This window comes from Prionailurus viverrinus, chromosome A1 (genome assembly GCF_022837055.1).
Source record: "Prionailurus viverrinus isolate Anna chromosome A1, UM_Priviv_1.0, whole genome shotgun sequence".
Classification (NCBI taxonomy): Eukaryota; Metazoa; Chordata; class Mammalia; order Carnivora; family Felidae; genus Prionailurus; species Prionailurus viverrinus.
The window spans coordinates 214,832,425-214,859,918 of record NC_062561.1 but is presented as its reverse complement, the minus strand read 5'-3'; the positions used below and the strand labels follow the sequence as shown (position 1 = coordinate 214,859,918).

General features: G+C 44.2%; 1 protein-coding gene and 1 pseudogene across 3 annotated transcripts in view; one reads left to right on the top strand and one right to left on the bottom strand.

Moving 5' to 3' along the window:
- MTMR12 (myotubularin related protein 12) overlaps positions 1 to 13,704 on the bottom strand; it is a 66,663-nt gene extending 52,959 nt beyond the window's left edge. For all 3 annotated transcript variants that reach the window (XR_007145392.1, XM_047825604.1, XM_047825802.1), the window contains exon 1: positions 13,500 to 13,704. Coding sequence is in view for 2 of the 3 variants with exons in the window: in XM_047825604.1 (XP_047681560.1) it covers positions 13,500 to 13,580 (81 nt within the window). In the remaining variant the exon portion in view is untranslated. The remainder of the gene's footprint in view (positions 1 to 13,499) is intronic.
- The window catches only part of LOC125148290 (60S ribosomal protein L31-like), a 40,758-nt pseudogene continuing 16,016 nt past the window's right edge, over positions 2,753 to 27,494 (top strand).

Sequence of the window (27,494 nt, the reverse complement as noted above, 5' to 3'; positions counted from 1 at the left end):
ATGCCCAGGTAACAGCTCTGCTAACCACAGCTCCACTCTATACTCTCTATATACTCTCTGGCATACAAGCAACAATTACTCTGACAAGAAAACAGTATCTGAAGCCAGGAAAGCAGACATGCAGTAAGAGGTGAACTGACAACCTCTGTCTGGGCTCAAAGTAACAGACCACAGACTAAGCCGGTTCAGGTATCTGGTCTTGAAGGACTCTGCTATTTACTCACCATGCAGATCAGGTCTCAGCCTTTAATAAGTGTTCATTTCATAGGGTTGTTGGGAACTTTCAATAACATTTCAGACTAAGCATCTATTATCCACAAAAATATGTGTCTAACTTAAACACATAAATGTATAATTTGCTGGAGGTTTCACTACGTCCACTTCCACATGTCCCATGTCATTATCTTGATAATGATCCTGTAAGGTATTCTCATCCCTGCTTTACAGATAAGGCCAATGAAGCTCCAAGAGGTTAAATCGTGTGTCTGGACTCATACAGCTAAACAGGTGATGAAGCCAGAACTTGTTCGCAGGAGTTCCGACACCTGGCTTAGTACTTTTGATTTTTACTGTTTTTGTAAAAGTTGTACTAGGATACAAATTCAGGGGCGTCTGGCTGGCTCGGTTGGTAGATCATATGACTCTTGACCTTGGGCTTGTGAGTTGAAGCCCCACATTGGGCACAGAGTTTGCTTAAAAAAAAAAAAAAGGCAAATTCATACACCATACAAATCACCTACTTAAAGCACATAATTCAGTGGTGTTTAGTATATTCAGTTATCCAACTATCACAACAATCAATTTTAGGATATTTTCATCACACCTAAAAGAAACATGGTACCCATTAGCATTCATCCCCCCTATTCTCCCTGACACCACCCTAACACCACTCTGAGCCCTAGGTAACTACGAATCTTAAACTTTTTTCCTATTACAAAATAATAGCATCAAGTGTCCTTTCAACTGTAACAAGTGTTCAGGACAGGGAAACAGGAGACAACCTGTAACAGTGCATTACCCTAACAGCTAAGCAATACTTACTCATGTGTTCATTCTAAATCCTTGCATTCACATTTAGACTGCTTTTTCCCCTTATCTCAGATTTTTTTTTCTTAAAGGAAGAAAAGTAACTGCTCGCTAAGACCCAAATTAAGTCCCTCACTCTGGTTTGACAGCTCATCACTTATTGAATGACAGTAAAAGCATTACTCATTCATGCTTCTTGACAACAATCACTCTAACAGATGACTGTTGGGGTATAGAGACCAAGAACAGAATCAGGAACCACACTAACGGCCTACCACAGTTCTCACCTCACCACCCCAATCACTCTCCCGGAGAAATAAAAAAGAGGCTCAGAACGATGCTCCCACCAGCTCCCCTGAGGCCCCCTCTTGGGATGGCCACAGTCCTCTCTGAAGCCACGCTGACCTCCAGGAGGCCACACTCTGTGGCACTGCAGGCCAAGGAGCTTACAGCTCTGTTGGAGAAAGATCTGCAGACACAAAGCAATTACACACAAGGAGTAGAGAATAAATGCTCGACTGTAGCAACAAAGAACCCAGAGCTACAGACGGCCTGTACCATGGGCAAAAAGAAAGGGAGAATGCCAATTAGGAAAGACTGGCGAACACAGAGAGGCTGAAGTGGCTCTGGCCTTCAGTGTTCCCTGGCCAGCAGCCTTTCCCACTACACTCCTCGCTCACTTTTCTCTATTTGGGATTCCCCTATGACTTCATTTGAAATAGCAGTTCTCAATAGGGGATGAAGGAAAAAATAATAATTAACAGAAAAAAAAATGTGGATACTTACAGCAGGTGCCCCTCCCCCCCCACACACACACCCTTCCCTGACCCTAAAGCACATTCAAATCTCTAAACCAAGACTTGGTACAGTGTATTTATTTTGAAAAAGCTCCCCCAAAGAACCATGCTGTTTAAAAAAAAAATAAGGGGGGGGGGGAGGGGCACCTGGGTGGCTCAGTCAGTTAAGCATCCAACTATTGGTTTCAGCTCAGGTCAAGATCTCACAGTTTGTGAGTTCGAGCCTCGCATAGGGTTCCATGCTGACAGCGTAAAGCTTGCTTCAGATTCTCTCCCCCTCTCTCTCTGCTCCTCCCCTGCTCACACACTCTCTCTCTCAAATAACTTAAAAAAAATTTTTTTTTAATTTCCTTGGGCAAAATAGGTTCAAAAGCACTTGCCTAGGCCAACTCTATGAATCAGGAAATGACAGCCAAAGAGGTCAAGGGGGCTCCCTCAAAATCACACAGAAAAAAATGAACAGAGTCCTGGCCTCCCAAATGCAAACTAACACTCTCTCAACAAACCAGAAGGGGGGCGCCTGGGTGGTGCAGTCGGTTAAGCGTCCGACTTCAGCTAGGTCACGATCTCGCAGTCCGTGAGTTCGAGCCCCGCGTCGGGCTCTGGGCTGATGGCTCAGAGCCTGGAGCCTGTTTCCGATTCTGTGTCTCCCTCTCTCTCTGCCCCTCCCCCGTTCATGCTCTGTCTCTCTCTGTCCCAAAAATAAATAAACGTTGAAAAAAAAAAAATTAAAAAAAAAAAAAACAAACCAGAAGAAGGCAGGAATCTGCAGTGAGTCTGGAAAGGGTGTTAAGGTTTGGGAAAGCGGCAGGCACACAGGAGGACTCTTAAATGGGAAAATGACACACGCAGGCTGCACCCAGCAGGAACCTGGCTGTGCCGTGCAGGGTGACTCAGGTAGAGGGAGAGACCAGGTAAGCATCTATGGTCTGTGGTTCCAACCACAGCAAGGAGGGCGGAATGAATGGAAGTGAAGACAAACCAGCAAAGAGGGCACCCCCCCAAGGGAACCCTGGAAACTGTGATGGCCAGGAGTATAACTGGCTGGCTGGGGAGAGAAGGGGCCACTGGCAGGCTAATTTAAAAGGAAGATAGCCACGCTGGATCGGACAGAAGGCCCAGGACATGAAACACTGCCCAAACCTCAGGTCCTCCTGCATGCCTTCAAGACAAGGAAAAACACTGTGACAGAAGGACAGAGAAGGAATCCGTGAAAGAGCTTACTGAAAAAGAAAGCTATGAAGGAAGGGAAGCCCTCTGGATGGAGAGGAAAGGCGTCCTTTGTGGGCACCTGCAAAAGGGACAGCACCCCCCACTCTGGTGACCAGCCTCTGAGAGTGCAAGGGAAGAACAATGCTAGAAGGGAACATAAGAAATGTCGCCACTATCGGGACCTGCACTTATGGCCCAAAGAATGAACACATGCGCACATGCGCGCGCGCGCGCACACACACACACACACACACACACACACACACACACACACACACACCTGCAGCTTCTGGGGTAAAAGGTAATAGCTACTACAACAATTAACATTTAATAAGGGTTTGCTGCACTTTGGGTACTGTGTTAACTTCGATGGACTGCCTCACTTAAGACTAACAACAATCTTATGAGCTAGACACAACTGTTTTTATTCCCATTTCAGAGGTCAGGAAATCGAGGCTCAGAGAAGTTAAATACCCAGACCAAATCCACAAGGCAAGTAGCAGAGCTCTAATTCCAAAGCTGTGCTCTTAACCACATTACACTAAAAGTTAAAGAGGGTAGCACTGGAATGTATACAAGTGCTGGAGAAAAGTAGCAGGTGGCAGTTACAGGGCTGTCAGAATCTCAGAGTCGAAGCTAACTGACGTGACTAACAACAGCTGCAAACACACATGGCATTGCCTTCTGTGCACCAACCTCCTGCCCCACTCCCAGGACTGCTACACAAATACTAGGTCAGCTGAATAGCTGGCAAGGAGCTAAAAGCCTTGGAACAGGAGCTTTTCCGTGGTCTTGGACCAAGAGGAACCAGGAGCAAACGAGAAGGTGCCTACAGGCTCACAAAGGGCCAGACTGACTTCATGGTAAAGCAGTATTCGCAGAAAGCAGAATAACAAGCCTGCGTGTCCTAGCAGCACCCCTCAGATTCTACTTTTCAGGATTTAGCCCACTTCACCCCCCACCACGCCTTACATAAGGTATAAGACAGATGCTTCGACCACCTGGGCCCAACATGCCCATGAGCCTTTCGAGCTGTCCCTGTTGCCTGCCCACTACATCATCCCCCTCCTCCCCACACCAGCACCCACCCTCACACTGCCCTTTCCAAGTCCTACGCTGCCTTCACATGAGGCCGAATGCTGCTGCAGCCTTCTGTGCTCCAAAAGCATTCTGTGCACGCCTCCTTCATGAACAGGCAGCACCTACTTCTGTGCATTAGAGCCATCTGTTGACTTGCTGTCTCTCTAACAGAATGTGAACCCCCTGAGAGCACAGACTGTTTTTATGCATTCCTAATTCTAACACGGTGCAAATGGGAGGTACACGATCGATAATTCTCCCAATTCAAGTGACTATCAATAATAACAGCATCTAGGGGTGCCTGGATGGCTCAGTCGGGTAAGTGTCTGACTTCAGCTCAGGTCATGATCTCACAGTTCGTGAGCTCGAGTCCCGTGTCAGGCTCTGTGCTGACAGCTCAGAGCCTGGAGCCTGCTTCAGATTCTGTGTCTCCCTCTCGCTCTATCCCTTCCTTGCTCACACTCTCTCTCTCTCTCTCTCTCTCTCTCTCTCAAAAATAAGCAAAAAAAAAAAAAAAAAATTTTTTTTTAAATAATAGCATCTTAACAGTCATGTCATGTACACGTGGTTATTTCTTATCACATTCAAAGTCAGCCTGCAGGGAAGATGGCCATTCAATGTTACAGTTGAGGAAAAAAATCTGAAAGGTGAAACCACACTGGGAAGTAGATCTCAAGGGATTAAAGCAAAACAGGAATTCGATTGTATGTCTAGAGAAAAGGTAAGAACACAGTGAGATTTTTTTATCCAAAAATCTGGGCTCATTCCCTTCAAGGTATTCTTGGGAATTTTAAAACTCTCTTAGCAAGAAAAGCAACACACCCAGCAGCTCAGGACCACTGTCTCAAGCAGGGGTTGGCAATCTGTCATAAGGGAAGGGTAGACAGGTGTCTGGCTGGCTCAGTTGGAACAGCATGTGACTCTTGGTCTCAGGGTTGTGAGTTTGAGCCCCATTTGGGGTGTGGAGATTACTTAAAAATAAAATCTTAAAAAAAATAAAATTAAATTAAAAAAAAGGAAAGGCAGACTTCAAAATATTTCACCAAGGTGTCCAGGACTTCCATTCACAAGCCCTGCTTTTCTTGTGGCTTCAACCCTTCCCTTTCCCAAAAGCAAATGACTGAGGGCTTAGATGCCACCTCTGAAGGGCTTCCCCCACTGAAGTCTATAGGGAATAATGAAGGACAGGGGCACAGGAGGTAAAAGTGATGATTATACTATTTTAGGAAAAGTATTTACCCATGAAAGCAAAACAGCACAGGCTTGCAACTGCCTTTTAAATAAACAGTTATTACTTCCAGGGGTAATCTGATTTTACTTACTCATAAGTAAACCATTGAACAGATGTGATACATGGACAAAATTTGGCCTATGATAGAGTCATTAGAAATGAAGGACAATGGGGGCACCTGGCTGGCTCAGTCAATAGAGCATGCGACTCCTGATCTCAGGGTTGTGAGTTCAAGCCTCATGTTGGAGGCAGAGATTAAAGAAAAAAAAAAATTAAAAAAAGAAAAGAAAAGAAAAGAAAAAAGAAAAAAAAAAAAAAAAAGAAATGAGGGAAGAGGGAAAAATACATCTCCAGCACAAAACTAGCAAAATGTCAAAGGCCAAATGTTAATAATGAAAAAAGTCAACTAGTAAGTGTTCTCATTAGGTTGGAATTTTAAATATAATTAAATCATTCTCAAATATATAAAGGAACAAAGAAAAGAGGAAAAGAAACCTCCAGAGATAGTGAAAAACACTCTAAGAAAGAGTTACCACACAGTGAATTTTCTGGGCATGATACCATGGCAACAACCACAACAACTAAATACTCCACTTTCATTAATACCTTAGCTGGGAAAGATTTCTGTATTCTAAGATTAATGATTAAGCACTTTCTGAAACCATCCAAATGGTCCTGACCAACAACTTAGTGACAGTAACAAGAGCCCACATCTACTAAAGGCTAACCATGTGCCAAGTACTCGAAGGACTTGCATAATCACACTTAATATTCATAAATGTTCACATATACCTATCAGAGATTATTATTATTATGATTTCCATCTTCCAGGTAGAAATACAACCAAGGCTTAGAGGACGGCCTCACTCACAGCCAAAATAAGCGGTTGTCTGCCCTCCTTAGAGTTGTGACCCTGGAGGTATGCAGAGGGGACTAAGGACAGAAGTGGCCCTGTGGCCCTTCTAGCTCTTGAGCAGCTTCACTCTGCTCCATTTGTACCTCCCCTCTTCATCCTCCCAAAACAACAAAAGATTAGAGGTTGTAAGAATTATTCCAGGGGCGCCTGGGTGGCGCAGTCGGTTAAGCGTCCGACTTCAGCCAGGTCACGATCTCGCGGTCCGGGAGTTCGAGCCCCGCGTCAGGCTCTGGGCTGATAGCTCCGAGCCTGGAGCCTGTTTCCGATTCTGTCTCCCTCTCTCTCTGCCCCTCCCCCGTTCATGCTCTGTCTCTCTCTGACCCAAAAATAAATAAAAAACGTTGAAAAAAAAATTAAAAAAAAAAAAAGAATTATTCCAGCTCCGGGCGTCTGGAGGGCTCAGTTGGTTAAGCATCTGACTCTTGACCTTGGCTGGGGTCATGATCTCATGGCTCCTGAGCTCACTGCACTAACAGCATGGACCCTGCTTGGAATTCTTTCTCCCTCTCTCTCTGTCCCACCCCACTCGTGCTCTCTCTTTCAAAATAAACAAACAAACTTGGGACGCCTCGGTGGCACAGTTGGTTAAGTGTCCGACTCAGCTCAGGTCATGATCTCAAGGTTCCCGAGTTTGAGCTCCATACAGGGCTCTCTGCTGTCAGCATGGAACCTACTTCTAATCCTCTGTCCTCCCCATCTCTGTCCTTCCCCCACATGTACTCAGAGTCTCTCTCTCTCTCTCTCTCAAAAATAAACATTAAAATAAATAAACTTTAAAAAATTTTTTTAAAAATTATTCCATACAAAATTTTTAAAAAGAATTATTCCAGCTCAATCCTACCTCCCAACCTCTCTCAAGCGGTTTATTTTAAATGATTCATTAAACTGCAAACCCGCCAATCTTCTTGTTGTCTCCCCAAAACACACCAGAAGCCACAAGCATAACTCATGGGAAACTAAGGGTAGTTCCCTGCAGGTAAAACAACTCAAAGTGCACACTCTCCTGTCACAGATCAGCAGTACCATCTTCAAACATGACAACCACATGCAGGTTATACATTTTTACATATATTATGACTGGGAACAAAGCAAGAACATACTAACAACTGGAAATAACTGCTTTGGTTAAGATAGCATAATTAATGGTAATTTTACTTTTCCAACTTCGGAAGTCTGCACCTTTGTTACATTCTTTTTTCTTTTTTTTAATATTGTCTTTATCATAAAAACAGGTATACATCTTTTAAGGTGATTTAAAAAATCCAATTCTAAGAACACCGTCATGCAGGATGGTTTAATGTGAAATTATTCCAAGAATGTCAAACATCTTGCTGAAGATGCTCAGAGAAAAATCTAGAACTTTAAATTTCTAGTATGGGTTGCCCTCAGCCTAAGATTTCGATGGTAGCCATCACATTTGGTGATGCTAGCCAACATTTTGATGGTTTCACCATCACAGAGGAAAGCAGGGTGCAGGAGAGCATCGGGTTCTGAGACAGAGGCTGTCAGTGTGGCAGCTGTTCGATCAAGCTGCAGGAAGTGTTGCCGGACGTAGCCTCATGACATCTTCTGATGCTCCATCTGCAGAAGTTGAATGGTATTGGAAAGGATCCAGGGAGATGCCGCAGGAAGCACATGCAGGAGAGAAAAAGCGGAAGCTTTGGAGAGATCATCAGACTATAAAAGCCACAGCTAAGAAAGTGGTCATTTTAGGAAGAACTTTTGATGTCCTTTATATCACTGTCAATGACCTCTAAGTTCAAAGAGAAAATTCTGCAGTCATCAAAAAATTAGTTTGGAATGGAAAAAAGTTAAGAGTCTTTAAAAAAGAAAAGTGAATGGATCTAGATTTGCTTTTAAAGGTATATCTTTAAGTTTATTTATTTTGAGAGAGAGAGAGTGCACATACACAAGCCGGGGAGGGGCAGAGAAAGAGGGAGAGAGGGAATGCCAAACAAGCTCCATGCTGTCACCCCAGAGCCTGACTCTGCGATTCAATCCAAGGAACCGTGAGATCCTGACCTGAGCCGAAATCAAGAGTCAGACGCTTAAACAACTGAGCCACTCAGGCACCCCTAAAGGTATTTTTTATTGCTGGGACTGAGCAAGGAAGTCTGATTTAGGATAAGCCAATCTCTTCTAGCCACGGATCCACCCAACTCATCAAAGTCAGTAGTCCAGCACAGTAGTGTTCCACCAAAAATAATCTCAATCATTTCATCTGTTTTGTATCCCCAACCTCTAGAACAATGCCTCGTCAACCTCCAGAACAATGCCTCGTACTTGCAGGTGCTTTAAGTAAATATCAGCTGAATGAAATCTCCAAGGGCCCCTTGTATCCACTCACAGTCACCTAGTGGAGAAGCTAACAAAAGCCAAGAACAAAACTGCTACTAGAGAACACGAATGAGAAAGCATTTTAACATGTGAATGCCAATCATGACTACAGGCATGTTTCACTAATAATACTCCCTGCATTCATAAATGTAAGTACGGAAGAACAGCCTTGGAGTCAGACTGCGTGAGTTTAAATCTTGGCACCACCCCTTGCCAGCTATGGCCGTGAGCAAGGTACTAATTTCACTGGTTCTCTCCACATCTAAACACACAAAACGGAGGGAATAGTATCCACTGCATAAGATAGTTGAAAGGATGAAATGAGAGAAGCACAGTTCCTGGGACACAGAAGTGCCTAATAAATATTGGTAATTATTCATCTTATTATTCTGATATATACCCCCCGCCCGGCCATTATCTCTTGGAAAAACACTAGATCATAGATAGGTTCACTTCTTTCCATGAAAAGATATGGCGGTAAGTGAAGATTAGGCAATCAAATGCATTCTTTTCCCTAAGGGTTAAATGAGAAGATAAAATTGGCTCTTAAGTCTGGATTTTTTTTTTTTTTGACCCTTCTTCAAGCTTTGTTTCTTTTCTTGCTTTTTCTTCCCATGTCTATGTATTCCCTAAGCTCCCGGGGGCCTGGCTTAGCCATGGGCACCACTGGCTCCAGGAGACAGTTCTCTCTGGTCTGAAATACTTCTGTGGTGTGGACAGGACATTTAACCTTGCGAGGCCGCACTTCCACATTGTGTTACAGAAGAAGAGTACAGTGGTGGAGATTATCTTTAAATTCTCTCCCAAATCTAAAAATCCACAAATGGGGGGCACCTGGCTGGCTCAGTTGGTAGAGCATGCGACTCTTGATCTCAGGATTGTGAGTTACAAGTAAGTAACTGATAACTTATTAGTGTTTTCAAGTCAAACACTGACTTAAATTCTACTAGAAAGTCCATTTAAATCATACTTGGAAAATCATACAAATATGGACACAAGTACCACAGACTCTAAAAGCTGGATTCTTCCTGGTCTTAGTTTCAGAGAACAACGCAGGAGCACCCTGAAGCTTTTATTCAACTCCCTTATCACAATGAACCCGGCTCTTGCTAAATCAGAACTTTCCCTTAGGACCATCTAATGGTCCTCTATCTACAGCTTCTTCCTGGCACAGACAATAAGCATTTCTAATCACTATAAATACCAAACCAGTGCTTACAATTTCAAGGTAACTGACCAGAGAACTGGCAGTCCTGAACAATCAGAACTGATACTCAGCACCAGAGAAGGTGATGAAGTAGAAATCCATTAAAAATCACTCTGCCTTTTTTTTTTTTTTTTTTTTTTTTTTTGGCTCTTTGTACTACCTAACATCTCCCCATCACAGTATTTCTGTTGTGGAAAACAGGTCTAATTTTTTTTTTTTTAACGTTTATTTATTTTTGAGAGAGAGGGAGACAGAGTGCAAGCTGGGGAGGGGCAGAGAGAGAGGGAGACAGAGAATCCGATGCAGGCTCCAGCCCGACGTAGGGCTCAAACCCACAAACTGCAGATCATGACCTAAGCCAAAGTTGGACACTTAACCAACTGAGTCACCCAACCATCCTATTGGGTCTAATTGAAAATGACATTATAGGTTAACAACTGACGTGGAAAGACATTTACAATATAGATCTCTGGTGAAAAGGCAGATTACAAAATAGTATGATTAGCAATATTAATCCCACTTTGGAAAAGACATATGCAGACACCTACACACATATCTGACAGGGTACACTCCACGTTGCTTATAACTTTCCTTTAAAAAATTCTTTGTCGGGGCGCCTGGGTGGCTCAGTTGGTTGAGCCTCCGACTTCGGCTCAGGTCATGATCTCACGGTCCGTGAGTTCGAGCCCCGCGTTGGGCTCTGTGCTGACAGCTCAAAGCCTGGAGCCTGTTTCAGATTCTGTGTCTCCCTCTCTCTCTGACCTTCCCCCATTTGTGCTCTGTCTCTCTCTGTCTCAAAAATGAATAAACGTTAAAAAAAATTTTTTTTAAATAAATAAAAAATTCTTTGTCTATCTTTTATTATTTTTCTATAATGAACTACAGCTTCTCCTTTATTTACCAAGAAAAGCGGATCTGGCTCCCAAACCATAACCAAATGCCTCCTTGAAGGGGAGATCAGCACCCCGGGATCCCCTTGTACAGAGGCACAATTTCCTTTGCACCGTCTGTCTGGGACTCAGCTGGGGCAGTGATGCTGAGATGTTTCTAGGTACCAGCCATCAGGTACCACCAAGAATGATCCAGTCCTCTCTCTCCTATTCACCTCAATTTCCAGAGCCACTGGCTTCCCACTTACAAGCTTTACTGATTTATAACTCTCCGGGCAGAGTTTACAAAACATGACCAAAGGTCCTAAACTACAGTTCAGGATTTTAACATTCACGTTCACTGACTTAGAATCAATGACAGAAGAACCCAAGTTAACTCTGGCAGAGGTCCACGTGGAAACTAACTACTATCCTTCATTTTAGGCTGTTCAATGTCAATCTTAGCACAAAAAAAAACATATAAGCCATCATGTTTAAAAGCATCATCTTCAAATACTTTATCCAGTTAAGTACTTCTGTTTTTTGCACAAAGTGCTAACTCTTGACAGACTCTTTAGCATACTGAAGCCACTCTTGAACCTTCCAAGATCTAATCAGCCAAGAACAAATTCATTACCAGGCACAGGTATCATTACATCATAAGGTGTGAAGATTGTTCTGGCAGCTCAGTGACCTACCAGCAAAAAGATACCTAAGAAACCTGCAAATTCCCAGCTAACAAAAGCAAACCGCATACAAAGAAATGTGATAGGAAGACATACACCAAAGCAGTAAAGATGAGGGCAATATGAAGGAAAGCAGTAGAAAAAGAATGGCAGTCCAGAAAAGTGTTGTGAGGGACGACTCCTACTGAGTGAACCAACAGAAGGTTACCAGGTTCAGTACTTTCAGAGGTACATAAGCTATGCCTCAAAGCTGCTCACATGAATTTCCAATAATAGGATATCTAGCAAAAGCTATACACTTAAAAAACAAATTGGTTTCTCACTCCCTCATACCTTTATCTTTTAAAAACCATAAGCGATTTAGGTCAGAGCCCTTCCCTCTGTTAAAAAAATTTTTTTAGAGACAGATTACAACAAAAAAACATAGTATCTACACAGCATTATTTTATGGCAAGAAAACAAAACTGCCAACTAGAAGGATCTGAAAAATGTGACCATTTGGGGGCTGAACCACTCCCCTTCCCTAATTATCCCTCAAAGGAAATATATCAGGCACTGTGGGCAAAGAGGGAAAACATGTCTAACTACAACATGTGCACTTGGTGGATGAAAAATCTGAACATTCTTGAACTCTGGCCACATTTCAGACTTTCCATGTGTAGTTCAATCTCACTGAAGAGGAAAGGTTAAAGATCAAATCAATCATAAAAGACACAAAGAGAAACTGACATTACTTACTCATGATACGAGGGAAACCTATTGAAAATTCAAGATGACCCTGACTCCTTCATCAAGCATCAAAGGAGGAAGTGGTTTTTATTTTCAATTAGGATTAAAAATAAGACCCATTTCAAGAGTATTCTCCATTTGGAGGAAACACACACATTGTGAATTTGAAGATGCATGTGCAAAGGCTTCAGGCCCCAGGTGGTTTTGTGGACGCAGTCCTTGATCAAGACCTCTCATCCACAGCCCACCTGCCTGTGCTTTACAGGGGTAGGAAGACAGCTGAAGACCAGAGGTTTGATAGTGCTCGTGCACATGCTGATTAAAGTGCTGGGCAGAGGAGTAGGAAAAACCTTCAGAAATCCAAAATGAGAACACATCTCATTAGGCATTTGGATTGGGAACTCAAGAAGTCCTCAGCATGGCCAACAAGCTGTAACCTCTCTAACCTGGTTTCCTGGGACTCTTCCCCCTCACCTACTAGGCTTCCTCAGGGCTGACTTCCTTGATGAGCCTCCAACACTCCAGACCATTCCCTCTACTAGTACTACTAGTACTAGTACTAGTACTACTAGTACTACTCTTCCCTCAGACCCCAACATCCTTCAAGTCTGCTCAAATGCCACTGTGACATGGAGGAAAATGGTGCCTTTTCTTTTTCCCATGATACTTTTCACCTTCTAATATAACCATATAATTTACTTATATTTATTCTATTTGTTGTTTACTCCGATCTCCATCAAATACGCTCCAGGAGAGCGGAGATCTGTTTTGTTCAGAATAGTGCAGGAGGTCAAAAAATATTTTATGAATGAATGAACTTAAGAGTAAAACTCCAGGAGGAAAGCAAGTGGGGGTGAGATGAAAGGGGGAAGAAATGACAGAGGGGAATTCACAAGGGAAAGAACTGTGCTGCTTGCAGATGGGAGGCGGGAGGCAGTGCACGGTATCCCGCCGGCGGCATCAAACAGCCCTCTTAGAAGCAGGCAGCTCTGAAGACTCAACTGAGAAATTCCAAGGGCAGACCCACCCAGACGGCGGGCTCCGGGTAGGTCCCCACGGGAGCCCGGAGCGTCCAGCCCTTCCCCTCCCGCGCGGTGCCCAGAACCCCAGCTCCTCGCCAAGGTAGGCAGGGGGGTCCCGGGCCGCAGCACCTTCCCGGCTCAGGCCCCTTCACCTGGTCGCCAGCGACCGGGCCCTGCGCTCCGGCACCTGCCGGCCCGCGCCGGAGGTCCCCACCTCAGCCCGCGACAGATCTCAGCGCGCCCCCGAGGGCCTCACCCCGCCCGGCTCTCCTCCCGCACCCGCACAGGAAGCGCCCGCGGCCCTCCCCCGCAGCGGGGAGGGGGCTCCCGGCGCCCCTAACCCCGGCAGCTCCAGCCTGACGCCCCGCCCGCGCGGAGCCCCCTCACCTCTGGGCGCACGTACGACACGAAGGAGGGCTTGGGCGCCTTGGTGCCGCCGCCACCGCCGACTACCCCTTTCCCCAGCATACCGCCGCCCTAGGAAGCAGCGACGCGCGGGAGCAGAGGCGGCCGCTCGGGCTCCGGCAGCGGCGGCGGCCACCAGCACTGGCGGCTGGGGCTCCGCCCATCCCCAGGGCCGCTGCGGCCCCGGCGACGCCCGCATCCGGCTCCGCCGCTGACACCGCTCGCCCCGCCCACTCCGCGCGCGAGCCCAGGGAGTCGGGAACCCGCAGCCGGAGACCACGCCCCCTCCGCTCGCGGCGGGCGGGTCTGTCGGGCGCAGATTCGCCTTCAGAGATAGGCTCCACTCCGGCAGAACCCGCCTCATGCGTTCTGTGATTGGCCAGAAGGCACTACCGGCCGGAGCCCCACGCCAAGCTACTTCTTGAATGAACCTGGAGAGATGTTTCCTCAGACCAATCCAGAGAGCGTTCTCTCCGGACTCCCCGGCGATTGGATAGCAAGAATGTCGCTGTCGTCCAATGATCCTACGGTCACTAAGTTGAGAGCAGTTGTTCTTTGCCTTCGTTCTCTTCTTGCTTGGCGTCTTGGTGTAAAACTTCCAAAAGTGTGGTGTATCGAAATCCCCCGTATGAGTTCCAGATACACATCGATGACGTCCAGGTTTATTACTTTGAATGTAGACAAAGATGAGACAATTCAAGTGTTAACAGGCACTTAGGAATAGGTTTGAATGTTTCATCATAAAAGGCCTTGTCAGCCTCATTTTTCCACTTGTTTTTGTTTGTGTCTCTTTTTTAAATATTCATTTATTTTTGAGAGAGAGAGAGTGTGAGTGGGAGAGAGGCACAGAGAGAGGGAGACAGAGGATCCCAAGCAGGCTCTGGGCTGACAGCAGAGAGCCCCATATGGGGGCTCAAACTCACAAACGATGAGATCATGGCCTGAGCCCAAGTCCACCGCTTAACCGAGTCACCCAGGCGCCCCTGTTTCTTTGTGTTTCTAACAATACAAAAGCCCTTAAGAGATTTATTTTATCCACTCTCCCAAGTTATCGATAAAATCCTCATTTTTAGTGCAAATTGCAAAGAAAATCCATTTTCATTTCACATTTGGTGCTAAGCATTATGCTAGACACAAGTGAATAAAACAGGGCCCCGCTGTCAAGAAATTTAGTATGAAAAGCTAGTAAATATTGGCAGTTAATTTTTTCAGTGTCAGGCACTGTGACTAATGCTTTTTGCCCTCTTCATCTCCATAAGCATGCCTCCCAAAGCCACTCCAAATAAACCAAAAATCTAAGTGAAAGCAAATGTGCTTAGTTTTGCAAACATAGTTTCAGGACAAGTCCTGTAGCCTCATTTCCAGCTAGACTGCCATTATTAAGCCTAACAAGTATAGCGGCCCTGGGGCCACAGATGAATAGCATTATCCTGGTTTTCAGGTGAGAAACTAGATGCAAGTAATTTGCCCAGGTCTCACAACTAGTCACTGACAGAGCTAGGATTCGAACCCAGCTTTGTATGATTCCAAAGCCCAAATGTTTAACATTGTAATTACACAAATTAGGAAGGAGCATGATGAAAGCCGTCATTTCTATTTGAGAAGGCCACGTCAGGCTTCATAAAGACACTCTGTAGAGAGGTGTTGAGGAATGAAGTTCTTTGTCCAGACTAAAACATCACTTAAACTTCACAACAATTTTTACTTTTTTTTTTTTCAACGTTTATTTATTTTTGGGACAGAGAGAGACAGAGCATGAATGGGGGAGGGGCAGAGAGAGAGGGAGACACAGAATCGGAAACAGGCTCCAGGCTCTGAGCCATCAGCCCAGAGCCTGACGCGGGGCTCCAACTCACGGGCCACGAGATCGTGACCTGGCTGAAGTCGGACACTTAACCGACTGCGCCACCCAGGCGCCCCAACAATTTTTACTTTCAAAGTGAAATGACAGTCTGAGCAAATTTTTACTTTCTTGCTTTTCAGAGGAGTTTGGATTTCCACAGTCTTCCACTACAGCATATTTAGCTTGGGCACCTGTGGCCAGGGCTGGCTTCTTGGACATCCAACTAGTGCAGTCACATAAGGCTGACCCTTAGAGGTAGGATCTACACCCAATGTGGGGTTCAAACTCACAACCCTGAGATCAAGAGTCACATGTTCCACTGACTGAGCCAGCCAGGTGCCCCATTAAGAACCCATGCTTTCCTACAATTATATCTGTACTTGTGCATGTGGGTGTCTGCACACGTGCCTTCTGGTGTGTATGACCATGTGTGTACATAAGTGTACAGCCACCTGCACCTATCTGTGTGAATATGGGGAATGTGTACCACATGTGTGCCCAGAGCTGTGTGCTATGGAGAATGCTGGAGACTAACTCCCCTTTCTCCTCAGTTCCCTGTTCCAATGATAACCATTCACTTTCAGCAGAGCCCAAGTTAAAACCAGCTCTAGATCCAACTGTTCTGCTCTGACCTGGACCTCAATCTTGGGGCCAGCATCTCCCATTGCTTCCAGATATTACGACTGAAGTGCCTGGAAGTTTCTGGGCCTACCACACAGCCCAATCTCCCTCCTCTCCATCATGTAGCCTGTCTCCTTCCTGATGGGCCCTCCCAAGCCCTCTATCCCACCTCACAGTGCTCCCTGAGAGCAGCCAAGGCAGCCATGAGAGCAAGGACCCATGTTCCCCATGTCAGGATGTCATCTCCATGATGGAGGGGCCTGAAGCCCTTGTGGGCGGACCTCCCCTGAGCCTGTCTGAAGGGCCAGACCTTAGTGCATTCAGGCTGCCCCTGGGCAGGGATGCCACCCCTGCTTTTCTGCAGGATGTGCCCTGTCCCGTCACCCTGACATTAGACTCGCCCCTGTGTGCCCAGCAAAGGCCTTTCTGCAGAAAAAAACGAAAATAAACAAACAAATGAAAAAACAAAACATGTTTTCTTTAAGGAACAGTAAGGGAATAAAGATGGAGAATAAACTAACATCTGTTTCCATCTTGCTCTTAAGGTTCTCCAGCTATGAGCATATTTTTACTTAATCTTTAGGGTGTGGGTCAGATCTCCTTGGGAGAGTCTCTCTCAGCTGATTGAAAAATTCCTGTCATGCTGAGGTCAAATAATTCTCCATCTATTAATAAACACAGATGGAAGCCCTTAGACCTTGAAATAGTTTAATTTACACACAATAGTTTAAAGTCACTCTTTTCTCCTAATACTGCCCTAAGCTTTCTCGGAGAATTATAAATAGGAACAAATCTTAGCTCCCATGAAAACAAGTGCCAGACCAAAGGCAGTGCTTCCCACAGACAAGTGAAACTGACAGCATGTTCCAAAATGGAGAGAAAACGGTTTCCTTTGGTAAATAGTTAAGCCTAGCCACATTTGCATTTCCTCCTCTTGGAGTCACTTGAAGCAGCCTATTTGTGTGTGTTATTCACCTTTATCTGGTGCCAGGCATGTAGTAGGAACTCTACCAATATTTGCACCTGAGTGAGTGAAATATTATCAGATGAAAAGCATCCCGGGCAGCAATTGATTACTAAGTGGAGGAAGCAAGAGTTTGAACTTTGGCATCCAGATTAGAACCTCCACTTTTAAATCACTTAGATACTAGGCCAAATTTAAACTAGGGTCTGAATTTAAAATCAATAAATAATGTATGTATGTGTGTATATATATATAATATATATGTATATATATGATATGTTACATATGATGTATTACATGTAATGTGTTATACATGTAACATATGACATACATATGACATGTAATATACATATGATTATATATGTTATATATGATATATTACATGTAATATACTATATTAACATATGTTACATATATCATATGTAATATATATATATTCAAAGACTAAGATGCACATGTCATTTAATGGCCACTTGCCAAATTTCAACTTTAGCAAATGGTCTGGATCTGAAGACTTACCCTCTTCTTTCACGGGAAAAAGAAAATTCTTTAGCCTCTTGCTGTAGCCAGGGCTCTTTCAACCTTCTTCTGAGGATGGTGAGTAATGGACCTGGATTAAGAAGCATTTGGGGGCACCTGGGTGGCTCAGGCGGTTGGGCGTCTGACTTTGACTCAGGTCATGATCTTGTAGTCTGTGAGTTCGAGCCCCGCATCGGGCTCTGCGCTGACAGCTCAGAGCCTGGAGTCTGCTTTGGATTCTGTCTCCATCTCTCTCTGCCCCTCCCCTGCTCTCACTGTGTCTCTCTCTCAAAAATAAAATAAAATCATAAAAAAAAATTTTTTTTAAAGAAGGAAGCATTTGCATTGTTCTCTGGGGGTACCTGGGTGGCTCTGTTGGTTAAGCGTCCGACTTCGGCTCAGGTCATGATTTCATAGTTTGTGAGTTTGAGCCCCACATCAGACTCTGTGCTGACAGCTCAGAGCCTGGAGCCTGCTTTGGATTCTGTGTCTCCCTCTCTCTCTGCCCCTCCCCGGCTTGCCCTCTGTCTGTCTCTCTCTCATAAATGAATAAACATTAAAAAAAAAAAGAAGTTTTTTTAATATTTGGATTGTTCTCAATCTTGTGGTGCTACAATATGACAGCCTGCTAGGCAGACTCAGAATTGTAAACAAAGACTTTTCTGGTAATTTTTCCCCCTATAAAACATCCAACTTAAGATGGTCACATGTTAGGGGTTCTTGATGAGCCTACTCTATGATCTATATTCTATCTTCTTCAAAACACAAGTTAATGGCCTGATTCGTTTTTCATTAAATAAAGATTTACTGATGGTTCACTGTGACTTGTCTCCCAGACTCTCCCAATAAGACTAGAAGTTCTCTAGAGATAGACTCCTTTATGACTAGCTAATAACCATGAATCAGATGCCACAATATTAAGTGAGCCCTCAGTGAAGATAGGAAACAAAGATTCTCATCCATTACTGGTGGGGCGGGGAGGATGGGGTAATTGATGGGGCAAGAGGGAGGGCAACTTTGCAATATCCATCAAAAACTGTATCAATAATTTCACGTCTGAAAGATCCTACAGATACACTCATACATGTGTGAAATGCCATGTATCCAAGCCTACTCACTGTAGCAACTTTAAAACAACAGAAGTTTGGACAAGTCTAAATGTTCATCAGTAGGGATTGTTTGAATAAATTATGGTACAGCCATAGAGCAGGATACTATGCAACTGTAATAAAGAATGAGAAAATTTTTAGGTAGAGGCTGTGAAGTTTAGTGGTTAAAAAGCAAATATTCTCGGGGCACCTGGGTGGCGCAGTCGGTTAAGCGTCCGACTTCAGCCAGGTCACTATCTCGCGGTCCGTGAGTTCGAGCCCCGCGTTGGGCTCTGGGCTGATGGCTCAGAGCCTGGAGCCTGTTTCCGATTCTGTGTCTCCCTCTCTCTCTCTGCCCCTCCCCCGTTCATGCTCTGTCTCTCTCTGTCCCAAAAATAAATAAAAGTTGAAAAAAAAAAAACCCGAATATTCTGGAGTTAGGCTGCTTGGGTTCAAGTCCTGGCTCCAACAATTATTATGTGTGTGACTTTTAACTAGCCATTTATCTTCTTAGTCTCAATTTTCTCACCTATAAAATGAGAGCTACTGGGGGCACCTGGCTGGCTAATCAGAAGAGCATGCAATTCTTGATCTCTGGGTCAGAAGTTTGAGCCCTGGGTTTAGAGCCCTTGATCTCTGGGTTTAGAGATGACTAAGTAAACAAACAAACTTTTAAAAATATTTAAAATGAGGGTTATGAGGATTCTAATGGCATCTACTTCATAGGATTGTTGTGAGGATTAAATAAGTTAATGAATATAAAGTGTTTAGAATGTTGGTACATAAGGTGTGACGGACACAGCACAGTCAGTGATTAAAGCGGGATGCACAACAGCAGGCAGAGTAGGCTACCATTTGTGTAAAACAGAGTGGAAATAAAGACTAGGATACATAGATCCTTATATTTTCATAGAACACCTTTGGATAGGTACAAAGGGAAATATGACACTAGTTGCTTTTAGAGGCGGAACTAGGTGTTTGGAAGAAAGAAAGAAAAGTTTCACTGTACTTTCTTTTATACCTCTGGATTTTAAACTATCAGAATTATTACCTAGCTCAACAACAAATTAATTTAAAATCACACACGCACAGAAACAGTTATCTCCCATAGACATTTTTAAATTGAGATGAAAGTCAGATAACATAAAATTAGCCATTTTATTTTGTTATGTTTATTTATTTATTTTGAGAGAGAGAGAGCAAGCACAAGCAGGGGAGGGGCAGGGAGAGAAACACAGAATCCGAAGCAGGTTCCAGGCTCTGACCTGAGCTGAAGTCGGATGCTTAACTGACTGAGCCACCCAGGCGTCCCAAAATTAGCTATTTTAAAGTGAACAATAGGGGCACCTGCGTGGCTCAGTTGGTTGGGCATCTGACTTCAGCTCAGGTCATGGTCAGAGTTCAAGCCCTGAGTTGGGGTCTGTGCTGACAGCTCAGAGCGTGGAGCCTGCTTCGGATTCTGTGTCTCCCTCTCTGCTCCTTCCCCTCTCGTGCATGCTCTGTCTCTCAAAAATGAATAAACGTTAAAAAAAATTATAAACAAACAAATAAATAAAGTGAACAATTAAAATACATATGTTGGATTTTAATTTAAAAGCAAGAGACTTGGGGCACTTAGGTAGCTCAGTCAGTTAAGCATCCGACTCTTGATTTCAGTTCACGTCACGATCTCCTGGTTCGTGAGATTGAGCCCCAAGTAGGGCTCTGCACTGACAGTGAGCCTGATTGGGATTCTCTCTGTCTCTCTCTCTGTCTCTCTGTCTGTCTGTCCGTCTCTCTCTATCTTTCTGCCCCTTCCCCAGGTGCACGCACATACCCTATCTCTCTCAAAATAAATAAATAAACTTACAAAAAATAAAAGCAAGAGCTTTTTATAAGGCATTGCCATTTTCTGTCTCCATGGTAGTTCCCAAATCGATCCATCCATCATGGTCTGACCTCAATGTTACCACCTCTTTGACATCTTCCTTGGAGACTGTCAGAACCAGGGTAGAGCTCTTCTGAATCCCTAAGCAACCAGGATCTGTATGCTGCATTGGTCCATGAACTTGCATATGTCTTGGAATCACTGCAAAAGGGCCTCACCTTTGTCTTCTTTCCTACAGCTATGCCTGGAGCTTCTCACGGTCATAGGAGACCCTCCTGTGCTTCTAGATAGTTCCTAAAGCACTATCCTTGGTGCTTTGAAGAGATTATCAGATTGATGGAAAGCCTTCAGAACCTGCTGGAGTCACTGACATTCCTGAACCCTGGAAGCCTCTGGGACAAGGCAACTGTGCCCTCTACAGGACTATCTAAAAAGTGGTGAATGGAAGGTACAGATTTCCCCCACTATCCAAAAGTTTGTGTTACACTACTCCGCCTTTACGAAAGACCCACATTAGTAACTGTTTTTGCAAACGAAAATAAAAAAATAACCAAAGACAATTTTTTCTTTTACAGATGGTAATTGCTTCTTTGCTTATGCCATTTAGGCTTAGAATAGGTTTCATAGACAAAACAGATAACACATGGGACAGGAGGGGTTAAGGGGAAGAGGAGAGAAACAAACCACAAGAGACTCTTAAAGGTGGAGAACACAGTGAGGGTTGCTAGAGGGAGGTGTTGTGGGGATGGGCTAGATGGGTGAAGGGTATTAAGGAGGACACTCATTATGATGAGCACTGGGTATCGTATGTTAAGTGACAAATCACTGAATTTTACTCCTTTTTTTAATGTTTATTTATTTTGAGGGCAGGGGAGAGAATGAGAGAGAGAGAGAGAGAGAGAGAGAGAGAGAATTCCAAGCAGACTCCTCAATGCCAGCACAGAGCTCTGGAATTTATAAACCATGAGATCATGACCTGAGCTGAAATCAAGGGTGTGACACTTAATTGACTAAGCCACCGAGGCTTCCCTGAATTCTACTCCTGAAACCAATGTTGCACTGTATGTTAACTAAGTAGAATTTAAATTTTAAAAATTATAATAAAAAAAGAATAGGCTTCATAGAAATGCTTCACTTCCTGTATTCTCAGCACGGGCTGGGGAATCTCCTCAGCTCCACAGGCGATCAAGAAAGATGATAAAGGAGGAGGAGGCTGGGCCCATTCCTTCTCTGTCCTCTGGGCACACAAGCGTCCTCTGGCGCCCTCTGTGCACACAGGCACAGGCAGCCTGCAGGAGAAAGCCTGCTTGAGTCAGCGGCTAGGCCACCCCCTTCGTTTTGAGGAGTGGGGGGTGGGGGGGGGGTCGGGATGTCACAAGGCGGACAGAAGTAAAATGACTGGCCGGAGATCACGCTGATCAGGGCCACCCTGAGACTTATTTCTGTAACACAATCTTCTTTCCGAACGTGAGTTCTAGGCCAGAGAGAGGGGTCTAACGCAGGCAACTAATTCTGGTTACTTCTGAGCTTTATCTTTGTCACTTCAAGTCTTCTAAGCCATTCGCAATCCATTTCCCAGCTCCCTTCTCCTACTCTCTGGGTTGAATTAAAGGCTGTAAGGTACACAAAGCCCCAGCCAGGCCTGGGGTGGGGCAGGGGCAGGGGCCAGGACAGGTTGTTGGCCTCCCTGCCTCTGTCCCATTGCTGGTGCTGCGTGTTCCTGGGCAGGGAAGCTGCTGGGTTCAGAGGGTGCAGACTTGGCCTGCGATCTCTCCGTCCTGCCCCTGTGCAGCTGGCTGACATGGCGTGTCCCCGTTTCCTCTGTGAGGCACTCAGCCCTCTTTCCTAATTACTTTCTATGTCTCACTTGAGGGCCACTGAATACTGTGGATCATTTCCAAAGCCCTTGGGAGACACAGAAGTGTCAAGGGGCTTTGCAAGGTCTCCAGCACCTGGAAAGGCCACCACAATTTCAACCACGCTCTGCCTGGAGGCAGGGGAGGAGAGACTGCCAGCAGGGCCACCACATACTCCAAGTCCCCTCTGGGGGTGCCAGGCTCAGACTCGCACCCCCAGGCTCCCTCTTCCCCTCTCTCAGCTTTCCTAAGTGATGGGGTAACCAGGGAGCAGGGTTAGTGCACAGACACCACCTGCTTCTCACTCTGCTATTTCTCTCCCAGGTTAGCTCTCTGCCCAGCTCAGAGCCCCAGGTAGGGGCGGGGGGCACAGGCATGGGGGGGGGGGGGCAGGAGGAAGCAGCAGGCAGAAAAAAACTGCTATTTTGGCTGGCTTTCCTTTTCAGATTTCTCTTGACTCGTCCCAGGATGATAGAAGTCAAGATCTGGCATCTGATTCAGAGATGATCTCCAGGAGAGGAATGAGAAAAGTTTGTTGATGTCTCAAATTATTATTATTTTAAAACATTTTTAATGTGGGGCACCTGGGTGGCTCAGTCGGTTAAGCGTCCGACTTCGGCTCAGGTCACGATCTCACGGTCCGTGAGTTCGAGCCCCGCGTCGGGCTCTGGGCTGATGGCTCAGAGCCTGGAGCCTGTTTCCGATTCTGTGTCTCCCTCTCTCTGACCCTCCCCTGTTCATGCTCTGTCTGTCTCTGTCTCAAAAATAAATAAACATTAAAAAAAAAAAAAAAAAAAAAACATTTTTAATGTTTATTTATTTTTGAAAGAGACAGAGTGGTGGTGGGGGGGAGGGGCAGAGAGAGAAGGAGATATAGAATGAAGCAGGCTCCAGACTCTGAGCTGTTAGCACAGAGCCTGATTCGGGGCTGGAGCCCATGGAATGTGAGATCATGACCTAAGCTGACGTCGGACGCTTAACTGACCGAGTCACCCAGGTTCCCCGATATCTCAAATTATTAAAATTGACACAACTTCATGCTTCACATGTCATACAATCATGTGGAGAATGTGTATCACAAAATAAAAATAATGTATTATTCCTCCAAATTTTAATTGAAATCAAAACGTTATGTTCATTTGTTAAATTTAATTTTTTTTTTTAAGAGAGAGAGAGAGAGAGAGCATGAGCAGGGGAGAAGGACAGATGGAGACAGAATATCAAGCAGGCTTGACATTCAGCAGGGAGCCCGACACAGGGCTCGGCCCCACAATCCCGAGCCCCACAGTCCGGGGATCATGAGCTGAGCCAAAATCAAGAGAGGGGCGCTCAACCGACTGAGCCACTAGGGCACCCCAAAGCACCACGTTTAGATCTTAGAAGTCCTGGTACTCCAGAGGTGGTTGGGAAAAATTGAGGGACCTGACACCCAGGGTGTTTAGTCTCTAATTTGCAGGAAGACGGCACTGAAAGAATCTTCTCTTCCTTTCCAGTTTTGTTCAGGGCTGCACCTGGTTTGAAACTGGAAGAAGTGGGGGTGGGCACCTCTTCTCCACGGAGGAGGGCCACCGGTTTTTGCAGCCTAATCATCTTAGATGGCAGAAGGAAGCTGTTGGTGTCACAGGGGCCAGGAGAACCTTTTCAAATACAAACGGGCTGCCCCTCCCTCCCTGCCGGGGTATGTGATCTTTGTTGAAAGTGCAGTCAAGCCTGTTTTGAGCTTGGCTGACCCATTCCTACTCACTGAAAACCTGAAAGGCTCATTGTTCAGGTGGTTGTAAAAGAACATAGAGGTTGTGAAAGGCCCACTGTTTTATATCTGAAATAGTTATCTGTCCCAAAGTGAAAATGTAATCAAAATTGTTTTTTAAATATCCTTTTTTGTCCAAAGGCAAAAAAAAAAAAAAAAAAAAAAGAGAATGCAAGGGATAGAAATGACTGCAAAGAAACATCTCAATATTTTTTACAGAGTCATTTTTCTGCTTGAGCACTGTTAATGGGTGGCCATTTCCCCATTTCCCTATTTCCCTGCAGGACACTGGGGTCTATTCACCATTCATTCACCTGGTCTCTGGAACAGAGTCTCGGGGCAGCCAAGCAAAGCACCAGGCAAGACAATTTCAGCCTTTGCAAATATCTTACATAGGTTTAAGAAATCCAAAAAGAAATTCTGTGGCTCAGCTGAAACTGGGGGCCCAGAGAGGTGGTGGGGGGAGGAGGGGGGAATCAGTGCGTTCTCCCACATCATGTGAGACAACATCAGCTGAAGAGAAAATACCAAGAGAAACTTAATCTGAAACCACACAAGATTAGAGAAATAAGCGATTCATTTTTTTCCTTTTATTTCTTTATTTCCTTTTTAAGTAACCTCTACACCCAGCTTGGGGCTCAGACGCACAACCCCAAGATCACGAATCACAGGCTCCCCTGATTGAGCCAGCCAGGCACACCCCTTCCCCCGCCGAACCCTCACACCGATCCAGATTCATCTTTATTTTTCCTTTTTAATTTTTTAAGTTTATTTATTTATTTTGAGAGAGACAGTGACAGCGTGAGTAGGGGAAGGGCAGAGAGAGAGAGGGAGGGAGGGAGAGAGAGAATCCCAAGCAGGCGCCACACCATCAGCACACAGCCCCACAGCTCGAATTCACCAAACCGTGAGATCATGACCTGAGCCCCAGAGTCAGACGCTTAACCAACTGAGTCACCTAGGCGCCCCTGGATTCATTTTAGAAGGCTTCTCTACTTTTTTCCTGGGCTCCTTGTGTGCCAGGGCCACACCCTCCCCATCCCCAAAGGAAAGGCTCTATAAGAAAAGGAGCACCCACATTGGCCTATAAGGCTGACCTCAGAGGGGACAGGATGTGTATGCACCAAGGGCAGAGGCAAGAGCTGGGGATTTGCCCTGGCATCACACTGCTGGTTCCAGTACAGGCAGTGGTGGGAGATGGCACTGGAAGGACAGGCTGGAGCTGTAGTTTAGGGGGCCCTGTATGCTAGGCTTTGTAATTTATCCTTAGGTATGTGGAGCTAGTGAAGACTTTTTACACCATTTTTTTTCTTTTTAAAGAATGATGTGGTAATTAAGAATTATCAGGTGATCACTTATTATTATGCAATAAAATTTATTATATAAACATAGAAACAAGAAAATCTCATAATCAGGTAGAAATAAAAGTCCCAAACTGAACAAACCATAATCATACTACACAAGAAGTAACCACTGTAAAGATTTGGAGAAAGAACGGTCTTTATATACGCTTATCTATTAAAATAAAAAGGGATAATACTTTGCACATGGCTTTGTGATCTGATTTTTTTCATTAAACATTATAAAGTAAATTTATTCGTGTATTATTATTATTATGCATAGTTCTTTTCTTTTCTTTTTTTTTAAATTTATTTTGAGAGAGAGAGAGGGAGCTCGAGAAGGGGAGGGCCAGAGGGAGGAGATAGAGAATCCCAAGCAGGCTCTGCACTGTCAGCACAGAGTCTGACACAGGGCTTGATCCCACAAACTATGAGACCACGACCTGAGTCAAAATCAAGACTTGGTTAACCGACTGAGCCATCCAGGCGCCCCTGCATAGTTATTTTCAACTTTTTTCCTGAACTAAGATTCCTGAGGGAGCTAACACCAAGTCATGAGTAACAGGTTGAACAAGCAGTGATTTTTGAGGGGCACTCCTCTTTAGAATCTTTGGTCTATGATACCATTTAGATGGTTGAGCTGCATTTCAATAAAATACTCGTGGACATTTTAATTGTTTTTAATCTTACACATTTGCTAAGAATGTTTCAGTCAATATATTTGAACTCTCAGTTTGTAAACTTACTAATTAGATTTAATTCTTTAAGATAAATTCTTTGAAGTTCAGCTGTTTATTTGCATTAAAAAAAAAAAGAGACAATTTAGATGTCAACTGAATGAGTGACCCTTGCCTTTGCCTTTGCAATTTTTGGTATTACTAGCTCAGACATTAATATTTTCAATCTTTATAATCTTTGTAAATCTGGCTGACAAAAGGTCTATGACCTTTTAAAAATAATTTGCATGTGTTTTCTTAGTAGTAAGGTTGAAATTTTGTTTTCATATGGTTATCAGCCATTTGTATTTTTTTTGAGAATTGTCCACTCATGTATATTGTTCATTTACACTTTCAAACAGAAATTTATCTTATTATTTATTACCAAAGTATTCCATGTTCATTGTCAAATCATCTGCATCTCTTAAAAAAGTCATTGAGGATCTTGTAACCCAGAGATAACCAGTGCTAACAGTTTTGAGTTAGAACTTTTTCTATGATGTGTATACATATGTAGATGCTTGTACGGCAATAGTGGACTCTTACACAGATACTTGTTTTACATGTATTATTTGTGAACATCTCGGTATGCCAGTGAGTACATAGCTACAACATTATATGCAATGGTTCACTACATGCATGTTCCATTTGTTTAATTCTTGACCATTTAGGTAACAAATCTTTATGCCTGTGTCCAATTCTTTTCTTAGTGGAATCAGATACAAATGACTTGAGTATCTTTATTAATACCAACTGTTATATTATGGTGTAATGGCTTCCCCAGTTATTTGACTTTATTTTTATCATTTTTTTAACATTTTTAAAGTTTTATTTATTTTTGAAAGAGAATGCACATAAGCTGAGGAGGGATAGAGAGAGGGAGACACAGAATCCAAAGCAGGCTCCAGGCTCTGAGCTGTCAGCACAGAGCCCGATGTGGGGCTCAAACCCACGAACCGTAAGATCATGGCATGAGCCAAAGTCGGACACTCAACTGACTGAGCCACCCAGGTGCCCCTTGACTTTAAATTTTATTCTGGGATATGGTAGTTTCATACTTTTAGTAGTAAAATTTGTATGTTGATTGATTTTCATTTATTGAGCCCACTTTATATTCCTAAGATAAACTCCACTTGGTTGTAGTATATTATTCTTCACATATATTGCTGGATATGATTTGATAAATCTCTCATTAAGGGTTCTTCAATCTAATTTCATCAGGTACATTGGTCTGAACTTTTTTTTAAAGTAAGTTCTATACCCAATGTGGGGCTTGAACTCATAACCCTGAGATCCAGTCACGTGCTCTACCAACTGAGCCAGCCAGACAGTCCTGAGCTTTCTTTGAACTGTGTTTATTTGGTTTTTTATTTTTATTTTTTTTTTTTTTAAATTTTTTTTTCAACGTTTTAT